The 19338-nt window shown below is 35.7% G+C and overlaps 1 protein-coding gene across 8 annotated transcripts in view; it reads right to left on the bottom strand.

The window, feature by feature from the left end:
* SRGAP1 (SLIT-ROBO Rho GTPase activating protein 1) overlaps window positions 1-19338 on the bottom strand; it is a 387180-nt gene that overhangs the window by 114332 nt on the left and 253510 nt on the right. For all 8 annotated transcript variants that reach the window (XM_077111283.1, XM_077111280.1, XM_077111281.1 and 5 more), the window contains 2 exons: window positions 3151-3333; window positions 2555-2683 (listed from right to left, as the gene is read on the bottom strand). In XM_077111283.1, the coding sequence (XP_076967398.1) occupies window positions 2555-2683; window positions 3151-3333 (312 nt within the window). The remainder of the gene's footprint in view (window positions 1-2554; window positions 2684-3150; window positions 3334-19338) is intronic.

The raw sequence follows: 19338 nt of genomic DNA, 5'->3' as shown, positions 1-19338 counted from the left end.
ACCATCAGGGAATACCTTGATAATGTGTCAAACTTTGGGGACACCCAAATTGATAGGTCATGCCCTCAATCAGGAGGCCTACTCTTGTGAAGCTTATGTAGGTAGTGGAGAAGCTTAGACTACCTAGAGGCATGTCTAAGAGTTACTTCTGGAGGACCTCTTTTGTTGCTCACAAGTGGCCTCACTCCTAAACCCAACTCTGCATGTAAATCATTGCCCTCACCCCTATGTGAAAAATGACATCCAAGGGTGAAAGTCTCCCTGTGAGGTGACTCCTAGGGATGAATCCAAATCTGGCACCATGGGATCAACAATTCCATTCTAACCGAAAAGGGGGAAAGAAGTGTAACTAATAAAGTATCAGTGGCAGAGAGAGTTCAAATAGAGTTGAGAGGCTACTCTGAAGGTTGCTCTTACTCAAGCTTCATTTAGACTTGCTACCTATCATAACCTGCCAAACTTCAACAGGACCATTCCAGCCAATCCTAAAGAACACCTAGGGCAATATATAAGATTCCACAAGGTTTCCATGCACTAGAGTAACTTCTCAGAAACATACAATCTCCAGATGGGTCGGTCCCTGGTCCAGATAAGTCCTGCAACCTAGCTCAGCCTCTCCAGAACATCACATAGTTCCATCTCCCTACCCTATATTAATGACAGATCCTTACAATATAAAAAATTTAGAATTGCCATAGCCCAAACACCTCTAAAGAGAGGGATGGAAAGATTAAAGGGGATGGTGTAGTTATACATAGAAGATAGGATTTAACAAATGAATATGAATGCTGAATCATTAAATTGATATGATTTTAGTCTCCAGTATTTTAGAGCAGCTAGAAGTAAAAACCTAAAATTGTGGCATTGTAACCCCTGTCAAACTCTGACATATGTTCTACAACTAATTGTGGTACTGTGCTTTGAAATGTTTAGCCTTTTTGTATATATGCAATTTTTCACAAAAAAAAGAAGGGAAAAAAGTCAATTGGGATGATAAAAAAAATATTTAAGCCCTCTAGCCTCCTATATTCTGGAGCAGCTTGAAGGAAAAATAAGAGAAGATTGTATGGTAGCCCATGACACTCTGGGATCTGTTGTTACAAACTACTTGTTGAAGAATGCTTTGAAAACTATTGCTTTTTTATTACTCTGCTTTGTATATATTTTACACAATACAAGAAAAAAGTTAAAAATGAAAAAAAAATGTAGCAGAAAAATGTCCTTTTATTTCACCAGAATCCTAGAAAAAAAATACCTATTAAAAAACGCTTCTGTATCTGAAACAGTCAAGTGATTATGCACCTGACAGAAATTTTTGTTATAAAGGAAAAGAGAAAAGATTTTCTTCATTTTAATTTATTTATTGCTAAATGGTTTTGTTTAAAGACATTATGATATTATGGGAGAAAACTATTTTGAAACTCAAAATGAAAGGGGAAAGTCACATCACAGTATGATGAGCTGGAACATCATTCTCTCCCTTACCATTTCCCAAACTATGGCACTAGAGTAATAATTAAATTCATGAGACATTTTCATAAAAATGAAGTTGCTTTAACCTATTATATATTCAAATTATCACAGACACTATGAACCATAAAGATAATCTAATGTCATAAAACTGCTGAATTTAGTCAATACAAAACAGTAGATGGGGAAAGTTCCAGCAGATAACTCTCTGAACTCCCCTCTTACTTCATCTGTACTTTTCTTATGGCACTTAACACTTTTATCTTGTATTTGCAGATATTGGCATTTTTGACAGATGATTTTTGTCTGTTTCATCTTTATGGTATTAGCACAATGACTTGGGCAACTCAGTACTTGTTTTCAGAATAAAAGGATGAATGATGCAGAGGGTTAAATTTGGAGAACGATGGCAGTAAGCACTGCATAGCATCAATAGAATAGTGGATATAAACTCGCTAAATTCTAAATGAGCTCGATATCTGCTTTTTAAAATATCATAGTCTACGAGTGAAAAGAATTGAGTTAGACAAATCTATACAAGTGGGTATATGTGCTCACTCTACTTTCACTTCACATTATTTATCATAACTATAAAAAAGTAATTGTTTTTGTAGTCATTGCTTCTGTCTTCTCCACTTTAAATTCCATGAGGGTAAGGAATGCACATGGCTTACTATAGCCTCAGTATCTCATTATGGTAGGGGTTCAATAAATATAGGGGCTCAAAAATATATTTTGAATCAATGAATACAGTAAGGCCTAAGCTGCTGCATAATTTGAAGCTGCTGCATAATTTGAAGATGACTGAGTTCTCTTTCTAGCTCAGTTTATCAGGCAATCACAACTTCACAAAACTCAACAATCTGTTTTTCATTCATTTTAAAATGCACATTTTTTTCACATTCATCTTACAATTGATTAATGTCTTAGGATTCATGCATAGTTTACTTGGCAACATAGTTTTTTCTTTCTGAGTAGAATGTAAAATAACATTATTTTAATAAGTGGTGTTCAAGAATCAATGAAATACAGTTAATGTTAATTCCATCTTACTATGGAGAAAACAAAAATTTCAAGTACTTACATCAATTAAATCTGAAAGGTCATGAATATAATACTTGAAAACTGAGGCATTGGTTGCTTCAAGGGTTAGGAGATACTCATTCCGTGCTTTAATTGATTTTAGCTTATTTTCAGAATACTTTGCTTGTCTCTGGAAATGAAAACATTCAGGCATTGGGAAAGAAAACTATCATTTTAAAACAAGACAGAGAAACATATATGAATCTGTATTAACTTAAACAATGTATTCCACATATATAACTGACCCTCAAAGGCCCTTGTGAAAAGTACATTTTGAATCTGATTTAAATAATAAAACTAAAATTACAGCTATAGGGAATAACAACAATATATTTGGGCTTTGGGCCCATTTGCAATGAAATCTCTTTGTTGATATTCAAGTCCTCTAAATTCTGTATTGAATATTTGGCATTCAACACCAAACAATATCCAGCTGTTATTACATGACTTTTATGTTTCTTAAACATTTTCACCCCTTAGGAAATGCATGTCATTTCACAATAATTTACAATGTGTGTGTAATACCTATTGCATCAGTGTTCTTAGTTTTGTCACCTCAGAGAGGGTAGAAAGGCTCTACAGTATATTTTTACTTACCTTTTCTTTCATTTTTTCTATTTTTTTTACAGAGCTTCGCCGCTGATGTCTCTCTTCTAGTCTAATATTAAACACTGGGTCACCAGATCTTCCAATTTGCTTCTCTTCTTGCCTCTCAGCCTCTTTCAGCTTGCTCTCTGCACTGATGCTTTCTGCATGGTACATATGGTATGTTTTCATCACCTGTGAAAAAATTACCCAAATTGCTAATAGACGTCTGCCTGTAACTTTGAGAGTGAACAGAAATGATTATATGACATATATAGTAAAATGGCAGAGGGAAAACTAGAATGTTAGTAAAATAGATGAACGATGGACTTTTCCATAAGACAGATCGAAATATGCAAATTCGCCTGCCAGGAAGAGGCACTTAGGGGACAGGCTTTGATGAAAATATGATTTACGAAGTCTTACACATGCTTTCAATGTACTTGAAATGTTCCCTTAAATTTAAAAGTGTTTCTCTTAAAGCTCCTCTGCATTATTTATCTGCAGAATAGACCATTTATTCATGGATAACTTTTAGCCTAAAATTTGGAATTACAAACAACTCCAAAACCCATCCTTACTAAAAGAAGTTTATTACATAAAAATCTACTTGTCAAAATACAAAATATAAATATTAAGATTTATACATGGTTTAGATTAAAAATATTGTTTTTCTGACCACAAATTAATACAGAAATATTGATATAAAAAATAAAATGAAGAAAATAAAAACCAATCAGAGACAACAACTGTTAAAATTAACCTACTAGTTTTTTTTCCCATGCAAATACACATAGCCACACATAGATTTCTTCATTTACAAACTGGGATCACAGTATATTTTTAATTTTTAGTGTCCTTTTTTCACCTAACATCTTGACATTTTCTTATATTACTAAATATTCTTCTAAATTTTAAAGGCTGCATAGTATTTCATTATATGACTGTTATAATTAATTCCCTATTGTTGACCATTTTAGGATACTTTAACATTTTGCTTCATAAATAAAGCTCTGTTGAAACCCTCTATCTCATTTCTTCTCTTACAAATGATGTACGTAAGTTTCACTTTACCAAATTTAGGGATATACAGACATAAAATTTTATAATGTATACTTTTCACATATATTATAAACTTATATACGGTACCTCTAATTAATTATTAAAAATGTCATTAAAATGTTTGTGCACAAAATTATGTCACATTTCCTAGGACAAATTTCCAGAAGTAGAACTGCAGAGTTAGAGAATATGCACATTTTAAGGGCTTTTGAAGCATACTGCCAATTTAATACTCTGTTAATCTGAGAAACAAACTCATCTATATAGTTATCTCTTAAAGCACCTTAGATAATATAGGCATTTAATGTGCATATATATTTCTAAATAATGAATAAATAAATGTATTTCTTAGATACAGAAGAATAATAGTCAAAGATATTTAGATATTTTTACTGGAAAGTTACAGTTTTCCAATATATTTTCAATCTGCTTTTATATGTAGATCCAGACATCTGGGCAAACTCTAAAACCTGTTCATTTTGGGCACAATTATACTCCTTATAAGAACAACACACATAAGGTATGATGACTCCAAATACAACTGATGTCTCAAGGAACATACTAGGACTTAGCATCCAAGTAATTGATCGTGGCACTTCTCAGAAATTATTCCAAATTCCCACCCACAGAGGAGAGATTTTATTTCATTCACCAATAACCAGAAGTTAGTCAAAGCCAACTATACAACTAAGATGTAGTTGTTAAGAAGCTGAGGTTAAGGAAAAGTTTTGAAATAATGATCTTATTTTTTCATTTCAAAAGATGAGTTTTAAAATAATTTGGAAACTAGAAGCATTATTAGATAAATATATTTATTTAGGTCAAGCCATATGAAATGGCTGTTTTTATAGGTTACATAAAGAAAGGTATAAACCAGCACTTTCTTAAGATTCAGCTTAATACATGTTCTCAAGATGATGACCTCGAAGAGTACAACATGGAATTTATTTTCATAAAAGTTGATGATGTCTTTTCTTAAAAATATAAGCTAGCAAACCATGTCAAAGGCATTAATGAACAAGAACAAAGTAACAGCAGTTTTTCGGGGCTGTGTGTAATCGGAAAGTTGTCTGTTTTTAGTAATTATTTAAAGTATCCGGTGGGGGGAGGGTGTGTTTGGTTGGCTACTCCAGTTTAAAAGAAAAATGAAATAGCATTAGGAAGAAGCTTGGCAGCTGGGGAATGAGAAGGGAGTCACCCTGCAGCTGGGCAAACAGCAAGGTCAATGAATCTACTACACACCTCACATTTCTCGGCTTGGATCTGTTTATACTCCCTGCCTGAAGCAAACCCACATACCATTTGGATCCAGGTTCCAGTTACATGGTAAAATGAGAGGGTAAAGAAACCCACATGCAAATACACACACGCACAGAGTTGTTTAGTTACCTGTTTTCTTACTAGTAAGGAGGAAGAAATGAAGACACATATCTTCTATAACGTTTGGATGAAAAGGGCATACCAGACAGCCCTTGGTATCTGAGAAATATTTAATTCAAATATATAACAAAGAAAAGATCTAAACTCCTGACTCTATCTTTATTTGGATACTGAAGACTAGCCTAAGTAAATAATTTGTACAAATGAAGCCCCAGAAAAAGAGAAACCATACTGAGCTGGCTGCCAGTGTGATGTTCTTATTAACTAGTTGCATTTTTGAAAGGAAAACATTTGAGTTGGACCTAACATTAGAAGAAAAGGGTAAAAATATTATCTCATCATAATCTGCTTCAGCACAATAGATAAAGATTCTCTACTCAATTCAATGGCAATTTCTAGAAAGGAAATTTTTTTGCTTAGTTGGAAGATGGATTCAATTTGATTTAAAGGTTTCCACTATTCTTTAAAATGCTAACAATTGAAATAAATGAATTTTAAAAGTTGGGGAAAAACACTAAAAGCTTTTTGAGAACTCTAATTGCAGATAATGAATGTGACTACAAACTGCATTATTTAAAATGTGAGCTGTTGACAGAAGTTAAATGTGCCTTGTATTTAAAATAAAATGACAGTCTCCAATTTTTAGAGAAGTAAAAGGAAGCTTTTATTTTTTAAAGGTGCATTTTGAATACATACTGCAAAGAAAATAACAGCTTCTCAGCCAGTTTAATGTAAACATAATCCTTTGCATACCAAAATGGCACGATAGATTTATATCATTTAAATGTACTCCAATGGCATATTTTCCTATTTGAATTTCTCTGCTAAAACTTTATACATGCTTATTTATTCAACTCACTCAATTTATTTTTCCTTAACTATAGGAAAAATCAGGTCAAGTAGAAAATGACCATAATCATAGATTTCTTTCTGTAGAAGATTATGAGAGCCTATAAATCACTATTGCACAGAAACCGTTAAATTTTTTTCTTATTGATAACCACATGGAATATGTCTGACACTACCCTTTTATTATAAATCAAAATAATCAAAACGCCTGTGGTAAATTTTAATATTTAGTGCTAAGAAATCACTATGTAAAAGGCATTATTTAAAACTTCTTCAGAGTTCTAAATTGTATGGTGAACAATGAATTGTGTTAGTTTTTGCAACAATGAATTATAGCAAAGTTGCAGTTTTATGTGTTTAATATGTACAATATACAACCACCTTTAGTAATACTTTAAGTTATTCTGTAAAAGTAAATTAAAATGATGCTGGTAACAGTAATAATAACAACAACAACAAAAAAGAAATCACTATGTAACTAGAAAATTATACATGTATTAGTGAAGATCAGTGTATTAAGGTTATAGCTTCTAATTTTTAGTTCTGGCTCACAAGTTAGAAGACACTAATAATATGAATGGATCTACCAGTTACTACATGTGGGAAGTTATTTAATACATTTTGTCACCTTATAAGATTGTTGTGGGTAAAAAATTCTGTGTCCCTGTGTATTTAACTTAAAAACTTACAGAGTATATACTATATATGTGTGTATATATTTATGTATATACTATATCATATAATATGTATATGTTATATGTATACATTTAACTTAAATGTTACATGATGCTTACTATGAGCCAGATATTGTTTGAAGCATTTTTCAAATAATAATTCATTTAATCTTCCTAAGAATTCTTAGCAGTAGTTTCCTTTATTATTCCCATTATACAGAGGAGAAAACTGGCTCACAGAGAGGATAAGTAATTTACCTAGGATAATATGGCTGGTAACTGGTGGAACAAGGATTTGCACACCTGCAGGAAACTGGCTTCAGATTAGGTACTACTAATTGCTACGTGATAACCTTTGGAAAGTCTAAAGCATTATACAAATGGAAAGCTTCTCTGTCTGGGGGACATACTTACTCTTGATTATTTAGTAACGGAGGGGAATAAAGAGTGCAAGGTAATCATTTATTCATTCAACGTTTTTAGGTATTTGCTACTTATGATGAACTGATGGGTTTAAAAATAAACAAAGATTAGCTTCTCATCCTCTACAAGTGTAAAGTTTTGGAAATTAAAAAGTGGAAAAAAACAACAAAAAAGCTCAAACAACAACAACAAAAATGGGACTTAGAGATTTGAGTAGACATAGATGAAGGAAGAAGGCATTCAGGCTGGAGGGATGGTACCAGCTAGTGGGGGAGTGGGGAGGCAGGGGACCACACAAGTGAGGTGGGTATGAGTAGACCAAAATGGCAGAGAAGGTGGTCCAGGGAAACACTTGAAAAGACAGTTGAGTAACTGAGCCAAAGGGTAAGACTGAATAATTTGGCATGTGCAAGATCAGGAAACTCCAACTAAGACTGCAGCTTATCCTGTAAGTGTTTTTAAATCCACAGAGGTGTGGAAAATATAGTCAAATCAGTATCACTGTAATAATCTGGTGAAGACCTAAGAAGGATTTGGAATGTGAAATGGCCTCATTTTGGATGAAAGAAGTGGGAATGGAAAATCATAAAGGAGATTAAAAATGATAGCTACAATGGACTTCCAGTTGACCAAGATGGCAATATAAGAAGCTTCAGGGTGCCATTCTCACGCAGGATCTCTGAACATCTTAGCAAAAACTGGCAACACAGCATCCTCAAAATTCCAGAAAACAGCTTAAGCATTGCAGTAATTGGACAAGTGGCAAAGATAAAAAGAAAACAACTATAAAAACAATAGAAGAAGGTTACGATCAACATGATGATGTAAGACATTCCCTGGAAAAGTTTTCCCTCAGAATCAGCTAATAAAAGGACAAATCCCACTTACTTACAACTTTGGAGGAAGAAGAGACTGGAGAAGGATTCCACAAATGCTTAATCTAAGAAAATGGAGAATAATCTACAAAACAGGGTAGGAAATTTCTGTCCTAGGCCTGCCAGTCTGTACCCTTACATCTCACTCAGTCCTATGCAGCTGAGGTGGCATGGCCCAGGTCTCTTCTGCCACAGACACAGACTATACAGCCATACACAGCAGCAAGTTAGAACCCTATACTGGTACAGGGACCAAAACACCCAGGGCAGAACACAAGCCATTAAGTTGTGAGGCATACAAACAACTGTTGGCAAGAGATTTGCTTAATGAGCATAGTTTCTGCTGGCTGGACCACCTAAATGTGAAAAAGACTTTTCTGGAGTGACCTACCTTTTCTAGATAGATCCTATCTGGTTCCCTGGAGCAGGGACCCTAAAGGGAAAGAAACTGGAAGAAAAAAAGCCTCCTAGAAAAAAAAGGAGGGATTAAACTGAACTGCTGTAAGACAAGTAGGACCCCAGAACTGAAAAGTATAAGAAAAACAGTGCTGAGTGAGGGGGAGAATTGAAACGAACCAAAGTAGCTGGGAAAAAATTCTGCACAGAAACAAACAGAACAGATCAAGATCCCCAGAGATGGAAAAGAGGAAAGGAAGTGTTCTCCTGAAGCTGAAAAAAATTGCACAAAAAGTGCAATCTTCAAAATTGTACCACATATCCAGGGCAAGAATCAGATGAAGAAAAGCTGAAAAATCTGAACAAACACAGGCTACTCTATGGTCTAAAATAAGCTGGATGATGTGTCAAAGAAGAGCCTTAACACAAAACCCACTAACAATAAAACCTTAGACAAGAAGGAAAAACTGACTTTCAGATTTAACTCATCTAGATAATCAGATGCTCAGACATCAGCAGGAAATTATAAGACATGCTAAGAAACAGGAAGATATGGCTCAGTCAAGGCAACAAATTAAAACTTCAGAGCAGACAAAGAATTTAGAATAACTAATCAAAGGTCTGCTGTTCAAACCAACCAACCAACTTAAGGAAATGAAGGAAAATGTGGATAAACACTAAGATATTTAGAAGATAATACATGAGCAAAAAGAAGAAACAAAGTATAAAAAAGAAACATAGAAATTATGGGGATGAATGGCAAAATAACAGATTAAAAATACACTAGAGGCATAAAAGAGGAGATCTGAACAGGCAGAAGAAGGAATTAAAGAACTAGAAGAAAGGATAGTCAAAATCATACAGTCAGAAGAACAGACAGGGAAAAAAAATAGAAAAAAATTGGACAGCGTCTCAGGGGTTTGAGAGACAGCACAAAGCATACACACATATGCATATGGTATTCCAGAAGGAGAAGAGAAAATAAGCAGAAAGAATATTCAAGGAAATAATGGCTGAAAATTTCCCTACTCTTATGAAAGACATAAATATACATGTACAAGAAGCACAATGAATTCCAAACAAAATAAAACCTAATAGATCTACTTTGAGACACATATTAATCAGAATGTCAAATGCCAAAGATAAACAAAGAATTCTCAAAATAGTAAGAGAAAAGCAATTCATCACTATAAAGGAAGATTAAGTGCTGATTTCTCATCAAAAACCATGAAGGCAAGAAGAGAGCTATGATATATAATAAGGTACTAAAGAGAAAAGCTGCCAACCCAAAATTCTTTTGGTGGGGCTGCCAGCCAAAACTATTCTTCAAAAATGATGAAGAGTTGAAAACTGTTTATCAGTGTTTGTCAGCAAGAGACCTGCCCTACAAGAAATACTAAAGGGTTTTCTGCAGGCTGAAAGAAAAAGACAGGAGAGAGAGGCCTGGAGGAGAGTGTAGAAATGAAAATTATTTGTAAGAGTAACTAAAAGGGTAAAAAGAGAAGCAAAAATAAGTTATGACATATAAAATCCAAAGGGTAAAATGGTTAAAGTAAGTACTGCCTTTATAGTAGTAACATTGAATTTTAATGGACTAAATTCCCCAATCAAAAGACACAGATTGGAAGAATGGATTAAAAGGAATAACCCACCCATACATTGTTTACAGGAGACTCATCTCAGACTTAAAGACAAAAATAGGTCAAAAGTGAAAGGATGGAGAAAGATATTTCATGCAAATAGGAACAACAAAAAAGGTGGCGGTAGCTACACTAATACCCAGAATATATGAAGAAACCATACAATTCAACAATAAAAAGACAAACAGTCCAATTTAAAAATGGGCAAAAGACTTGAATAGATATTTCTCCAAGGAGGAAATATAAATGGCTAAAAAGCATATGAAAAGATTCTCAACAGCACTAGCTAATAGGGAAAAGGAAATCAAATCCATGAGTTATTTCACATCCACTATAATGTCCATTATTAAATAAACAGAAAACTACAAGTTTTAGAGAGGATGAGGAGAAACAGGAACACTTATTCACTGCTAGTGGGAATGTAAAATGGTACAGACATGGTAGAAGACAGTTTGGCAGTTCTTCTGGAAACTAAATATAGACCTTCCATATGAACTGGCAATCCTGCTACTAGGTATACACCTAGAACTGAAAACAGGGACACATTTGCACTTCCACACATGTGGGGAAAGCCTGCACACCCACTGTGGGCCCTTGGTCCTGTTTCAGAGGGAACAAAGCAACTTGTATGTACATTCTGAGGTAACTGTATGTTGGTACAAATCTCTCAGGTGGTAGTATGAAAGACTGAACGAGTCCTCTCTACCTTGCCCTCCCAGGACTTAACCTGCAGGCAGAAGTAGCTTGTGGAGACTTAAAGCAGTAAAAGAATCAATTAAGTCAAAAGACATTTGCACACTGATGTTCACAGTAGCAGTATTCACAATTTCCAAAGACGGAAGCAATCCAAGTGTCCATCAACTGATGAATGGATAAACAAAATGCGGTATATACGTATGATGGAATATCATTCAGCAGCAAGAAAGAAATAACTCCTGATGCATGCAACAATATGGAAGAACCTTTAGGACATTATGTTGAATGAAATAAACCAGACACAAACATTGTATGCTCTCATTAATACTAACTAAATATAATGAAGGAATTTGTGGAGCTAATATCTAGAATATATATTATCAGAAGATACAATGAGGATAGAGAATGGTGAACTGATGCTTAATTTGTGCAGAATTTTTAAATAAGGTTGACTGTACAAGTTTGGAAATGGATACAGGTGATGGTAGCACATTATCACGTGTGGGTTACAATTCCACAATTTCAGGTTTTTACTTCTAGCTGCTCTAAGACATTGGAGACCAAAAGAGATATCAGCTTAATGATTCAGCATTCATATTCATTTGTTAAATCCTATCTTCTCTGTATAACTCACTATCACATTTGATCTTTCCATCTCTCTCTTAAGGGGTGTTTGGGCTATGGCCATTCTAAATTTTTCATATTGGAAGGGTCTGTCGCTAATATGGGGTAAAGGGATGGAACTATCTGAGGTTCTGGAGAGGCTGAGCCCTCTAGGTTTCAGGAATTATCAGGACCAGGGACCCATCTGGAGATTGCAGGTTTCTGAAGTTACTCTAGTGCATGAACCCTTGTGGAATGTTATATATTGCCCTAGGCATTCTCTAGGATTGGCTGTAATGCTCCTGGTTGGGGTTTGTCAGGTTATGATAGATAACAAGGTCTAACTGAAGTTTGCGTAAGAGCAACATCTAGAGTAGCCTCTCGATTCTATTTGAACTCTCTCTGTTGGGTTAGCTTTTACAATGGGGATTTATTAGTTTAGTAATTTACAGTTCTAAGGCCATGAAGATGTCCCAATTAAGGTACCAACAGGATGATAGCTTCTCTCAAGAAAAGCCAATGACATCTGGGATTCCTCTCTCACATGGGAAGGTACATGACCAGTGTCAGCTGATCCTTATCTCCTGGTTTTCATTACTTTCAGGTTTTGGCACTTTATGCTTCTACAGGTCCTTGCTTGCTTCTCTCAGAGAATTTCTAATCTCTCTGCCTCTGTTTCTCTCTGTCTCTCTCTCTCTCTCTCTCTTCTCTCTGGGTATCTCTCCTTTATCCTCTCATAAAGGACTCCAGTAAAGTATTAAGATCCACCTGGAATTGGGTGGTTCACGTTTCAACTGAAACAACCTAATCAAAGGGTCCCACCAGAAGAATGGATTAAAAGAACATGGCCTTTCCTGGGGAATATAACAGTTCCAAACTACCACACCATAAATGAAGAAAACCATATTTAGGATATAATTGCACAATGATTTTTAAAAAAATCATCCTCAACATGCTCAAAGACAAAAAGGAAAACACGGAAAGAACTAAAGGATATCATGGAAATAATGAATGTACAATATGAGACTCTAAATAAAGAGAAATCTTAAAAAGGTACTGAGAAGAATATTAGAATTGAAGGCCACAAAAAATGAAATGAAAAAGTACAGCAGATTGGAGCTGGCAGAAAAAAGAATCAGTGGACTCAAACACAAGGCAACTGAAATGACTAAGGCTGAGATGAAGAAAAAAGAAAATGAAAAAAGTGAACAGAGCCTAAGAGATCTGTGGGACACCATCAAGTATGCAATATATGTATTATGGGAGTCCTAGAAAAAGAAAAAGAAAGGGATAGATGGACTAGTCAAAGAAATAATGACAGAGAACTTCCCCAATTTAACAAAAGACATGAATATGTGTATTGAAGAAGTGCACCAGACCCCAAAAGGATAAACTACAAGAGAACCAAGTTTAGACACATAGTAGCAAAATGTCTAATGCCAAGAACAAAGAGAGAGCTCTGAAAACTGCAAGAGAAAAGCAACATGTTATGTACAAAATAATTCCAATAAGATTAAGATTAAAACAATCTCTCCTCATCAAGTTAAGGAGGCAGTGGGGCAAAATACTTAAAGTGCTGAAAGAAAATAACTACCAACCAAGAATTTTAAATCTGGTGAGATATCTTTCAAAAATGAGGGAGAGGGTAGATGGCCAACTACAGTAGCTTGCAATCAGCCCTGTTCCACAGAAATGTTAGAGAAGGGACAGGACGGCAACTGAGGTGGCAATTTGGGAGTACAGCTGATTTGGGAGAGCCTTCTGCACCAAATAGAGTGGCCCTAGCTGCAGAGGCCGAGGAACTGAGAGGCAGAATGCTGGAGCCTGGCTGGAGGCAGGGAGCCCATGGGACTTCATGGATGGGAGCCAGGGACTAGGAAGTAAGCCAGGCTGTGTTCCTTGAATGTGCTACCCTCACCAGCACAGCCCCAGGACCAGTGATTCACCACACACCCCATGCACCCAAACCCTGATACCCTCTGTTTCCTGCACTTCACCAGCCCTTACTGCATTTACCTGCCCCACCCCCCACCCCAAGTGCAGCCCAACCCACCACTCCTGCACTTTTCCCAAGCACTACCTCCCCCTCCCTCTTCCTTGCAGGCTGTTGCCAGCACATAAAGGCTGCAGGCACCAACCTCCATACCCAGGCTACCCGCATGCCCCCTGCCCATAGCATCACACAGCCTCACCCTGCCCTCCCTGAGCTCTGCGCATCAGTTTACTGCACACCTAGACCCATATATGTGAATGGGCCTCAAATCACATCATTCAGCTCTGGGAACCTCAGTTTACAGCAGTCCTAGAACTGCGCATGTGCACAGACATCAGCCACACTACCTAACTCTAAGAAAGTGCTGACCTGTGCAGCTGGGTCACATCTGCCCCCAATCCATGAAAGCATAAAACCAACCTGTTGCCACAGCTCTATGCATGAGCACGAAGAGTACCCATGCTTTATACCAGAGCACACCAGGGCTACACCACCCAGACTGATGCATCCGCACAGCTACATCCTCCCTGGCTATGGGCACCCACATTCACAAACATTAGCATAACATCCCCATATGTTATGCCTATATCCATCCTGCGCCTATACCCATCCTGAAAAAAATAACCACACTGAGTGTCCCACCCTGTACTCTGCTCCCTATTGTACATCCATCCCAGAAACCTAAGGCCTGAGACTACTGAAAGAAATCAACTCCCAAAATAAATCAATCAAGATATTTATATGCCACGGAGACAGCAGAAGATCACTAAGCATATCACAAAGCAGAGAGATATAGTCCTGCCTAATAAACAAATCAAAACACCAGAGAAGACACAGATGTTGAACAACTAACCAAAGATGTTCTTACTTAATAAATGGGATAACAAATGACATAAAGGAGAGCAAGAAGACAGTAGAAGAGCATAAAGAGGAATTTGAAAGAATAAATAGAAAAACAGCAAATAGCACATAGATTAAAGATTCCGTTGACTAAATAAAAAACATACTAAAGGCAAACAACACCAGATTTGAAGAGACAGAAGAAAAAATAAGTAATATAGAGGACTGGATAACTGACTTCGAAGATTCAAAACAGCAAATGGCAAAAAAGATGGAAAAATTTGAATTGGATCTCAGGGAAATGATAGACAAAACAAAGCACACAAATATTAGAGTCACTGGTGTCCCAGAAAGAGAACAGAGGAGTAAAGGGGTTGGAAGAGCAGTTCAGAATACAATGGGGGAAACTTCCCAACCCTTAGAAAGGACATAAATATGCAAGTCAAAGAATCCCAATGAACTCCAACTAGAATAAATCCAAATAGGCCTTCTCCAAGACACACAATAAGCAGTCTGCCAAATGTTGAAGAGAAGCAGAAAATCCTGAAAGCAGAAAGAGAAAAACAATCTCTTACATATAAGGGAAACCAAATAAGACTAAATTCAGACTACTCAACTAGCACCCTGGAAGTGAGAAGGCAGTGGTATGATATATTCAAGATCCTGAAAGAGATAGACTTCCAGCCAAGAATTCTGTACCCAGCCAAATTGTCCTTCAAAACTGAGGGAGAGATTGAAGTTTTCACAGACAAAGAAGTCCTGAAAGAATTTGTCAACAAGAGACTGGCCTTATAAGAAATACTAAAAGGAGTTCTGCCAGATGGAAGAAAAAAGGAGAGGGAAGTCTGGAGGAGGGCACAGAATTGAAGAGTACCACTAAGGGTAATTTAAAGAATACAAAGAGAAAGAGGGAAAAGAATACATAGATCTGACAAATAAAATAGATAAGACAGTGGATTCAAGAAATGCCTTTTCAGTAATAATTTTGTTAACAGACAAAACTTACTAGTTAAAAGATACAGATTGGCAGAATGAATTAAGAAACAGAATCCAGCTATATGCTGCTTACAAGAGACTCATCTCAGACACAAATCTACAAAAAATTGAAAGTGAAAGAATGGAAAAATATTTTCCAAGCAAGTTGTAACCAAAAGGGAAGCAGGAGTAGCTATACTAATATCAGACCAGAGAGATTTCAACTGTAAAGACCTCATAAGAGACAAAGAGGGATACTATATACCAATTAAAGGGTCAATTCATCAAGAAGATATAACAATCATAAATGCTTATGCTCTCAATCAAGGAGCTCCAAAGTACATGAGACAGACATTGGCAAAATTGAAGAGAGCAACAGATATTTCAACAATAATAGTAGGAGACTTCAATACACCACTCTCCTCTATAGATAGAACCACCAGACAGAAGATCAAGAAGGAAATAGAGAAGTTAAACAACTTGATAAATGAATTAGACCTAGCAGACATATATAGGTCATTGCACCCCAAAACACAAGGATATATAGTCTTCTCTAGTGCTCATGGAACATTCTCCAGAACAGATCATATGCTAGGGCACAAAACAGATCTTTACAAATTTCAAAACAATGAAATGATTCAGAGCAGTTTCTCTGATCACAATAGGATGAAGCTGGATCTCAATAACTACCAAAGAATGAAAACATTATATATGGAGATTAAATAATATACTCTTAAACAACCAGTGGATCAAAGAAGAAATTGCTAGAGAAATCAGTAGCTGTCTGGAGATGAATGCAAATGAGAATACAACTTATTAGAATGTATGGGATGTGGCAAAGGCTGTCCTGAGAGGGAAATTTATTGCCTTAAATGCCTATATTAAAAAAATAAGAAAAAGCAAAAATCATGGACCTAACAGCACACATGGAGGAACTTGAGAAAGCACAGCAAACTAACCCCAAAGCAAACAGGAGAAGAGAAATAACAAAGATTAAAGCAGAGATAAAAGAGTGGGAGAAAAAAAGAACAATAGAAAGAATCAATAAAACCAAAACTTGGTTCTTTGAGAAAATCAATAAAATTTATGGGCCATTAGCAAGACCGAAAAAGAAAAAAACAGAGAGGAAGCAAACAAACAAAACCAGAAATAAGAAGGGGTGCGTTACCACAGACCCTGAAGAAATAAAATAAATCATAAGAGGATAATATGAACAAAGTAGACAACTTAGATAAAACAGACAAATTCTTGGAGCCATTCAAACAAGCTACACTGAATCAGGAAAGAATAGAAGATCTCAACAAAGCAATCGGAAGTAAAGAGATTCAATTATTCATCAAAAACCTTCCTACAAAGAAAAGCCCAGGGTCAGGTGGCTTCACAGGGGAATATTAAGAAACATTCCAAAAAGAACTAACACCAATCCTGCTCAAACTTTTCCAAAAAATTGAGGAAAAAGAAACTTTACCTAACTCATTTTATGAAGCTAACATCATCTTAATACCAAAACTGGGTAAAGATGTCATAAGAAAGGAAAACTACATGCCAATTACTCTAATAAACATAGGTGCAAAAATTATCAATAAAATATCAGCAAATTGAATCCAGCAACACATTAAAAGAATTACACACCATGACCAGGAATGCAAGGATGGTTCAACACTAGAAAATCAATGAATGCAATACAGCACGTTAACAAACTGAAAGGGAAAAATCACATCACCATCTCAATTGATGCTGAAAAAGCATTTGACAAAATTCAGCATCCTTTACTGCTGAAAATACTCCAAAAGATAGGTTTCAAAGGTAACTATCTCAATATGAAATATGTGAAAAACTGATAGCCAGCATCATGCTCAATGGAGAGACAGACTGAAAACTTTCCACCTAAGATCAGGAACAAGACAAGGATGCTCACTGTCACCACTATTATTCAACATTGTGCTAGAAGTTCTAGCTAGAGTAATTAGGCAGGACAAAGAAATAAAAGGCATCCAAATTGGAAAAGAAGTAAAACTCTCATTATTTGCCAATGATATGATACTATACTTGGAAGATGCTGAGTAATTTACAACAAAGTTACTTGAGCTAATAAACAAATTCAGCAAGGTGAAGGGATATAAAATTAATGTGCAAAAATCAGTAACATATCTATATACAACCAATGACCTAGCTGAAGAGTCAGTTAAGGAAAAAAATTCATTCAAAATAGCAACGAAAAGAACCAAGTACTTAGGAATGAACTTAACTAGGGTCAGAAAGGACTATATAGAAAACTACATAACATTCTGAAAGAAATCAAAGGAGATTTAAATAGATGGAAAGACATTCCCTGCTCATGGATAGGAAGGCTAAATATAGTTAAGATGTCAATTCTCCCCAAATTGATCTACAGATTCAACACAATATCAATAAAGATTCCAATAACATACTTTGAAGATTTGGAAAAACGAATTACCAAATTTATCTGGAAGGGAAAGAGACCTTGAATAGCTAAAAGCATCCTAAAAAAGAAGAACAAAGTGGGAAGATTAACACTCCCTGACTTTAAAACCTATTACAAAGCTACAGTGGTCAAAACAGCATGGTACTGGCAGAAAGATAGAACCATTGAGCAATGGAACTGAGTCAAAACTGCAGAAATAGACCACCAAATCTATGGTCAACTGATTTTTGCAAAGGCCCTCAAATCCTCTGAACTGGGGCAAAATAGCCTTTTCTACAATTGTGCAGGGAAGAACTGGATATCAATAGCCAAAAGAAAGAAAGAGGACCCCTATCTTACATCCTACACAAAAACTCACTCAAAGTGGATCAAACACCTAAATATAAGAATGAGCACCATAAAATAGCTTCTAGAAGAAAATGTAGGAAACATATTCAAGAATAGTAATAGGAGGTAGCTTCCTAAACTTTACACCCAAAGCACAAGCAACAAAGAAAAAATAGATAAATTGGACCTCCTCAAAATCAAATGCTTCTGCACCTCAAAAGACTTCATCAAAAAGGTGAAGTGGCAGCCAACTCAATGGGAGAAAATATTTGGAAATCTTTTATGGGACAAAATTTGATATCCTATATATACAAAGAAATCATACAACTCAACAACAAAAGAACAAAGAACCCAATTACAAAATGGGCAAAAGATATGAATAGGCATTTTTCTGAGAGGAAATAGAGATGGCTCAAAAGCACATGAAGAGATGCTCATTTTCATTGGCTATAAGGGAAATGCAGATCAAGACTACAATGAGATACCACCTCATACCTATAAGAATGGCTGCTATTAAACAAACAGGAAACTACAAATGTTGGAGAGGATGTGGAGAAACTGGGACACTTATGCAGTGCTAGTGGGAATGTATAACAGTGCAGCCACAATGGAAGACTGTTTGTCGTTTCCTTAGGAAACTAAATATTGAGTTGCCCTATGACCCAGCAATAGCACTTCATATATATCCAGAAGAGGTAAAAGTAATGACAAATAGACATTTCCACACTGAGTTTCATAGCACCATTATTCCATTGCCAAAAGCCAGAAGCAAACCAAATGCCCATTAACAGACAAGTGGATAACAAAATGTTGTATATACTATGATGGAATATTATGCAGCAGTAAGACAAAATGATGCCCTGAAGCACATGACAAAATGGATGAGCCTTGAAGACATAATGTTGAGCAAAATTAGGAGACACAAAAGACTAGATACTGTATGATTCTACTTTTATAACTAGCATAAAGGTATAATCAGAGGCTTATAATATAGAATATAGGGGACTTAGAAATATATGGA

Source organism: Tamandua tetradactyla, chromosome 7 (genome assembly GCF_023851605.1).
Source record: "Tamandua tetradactyla isolate mTamTet1 chromosome 7, mTamTet1.pri, whole genome shotgun sequence".
In the NCBI taxonomy this organism is placed as follows: Eukaryota; Metazoa; Chordata; class Mammalia; order Pilosa; family Myrmecophagidae; genus Tamandua; species Tamandua tetradactyla.
The sequence above is the reverse complement of the archived record's forward strand: the minus strand, read 5'-3'. Positions and strand labels throughout refer to the sequence as shown.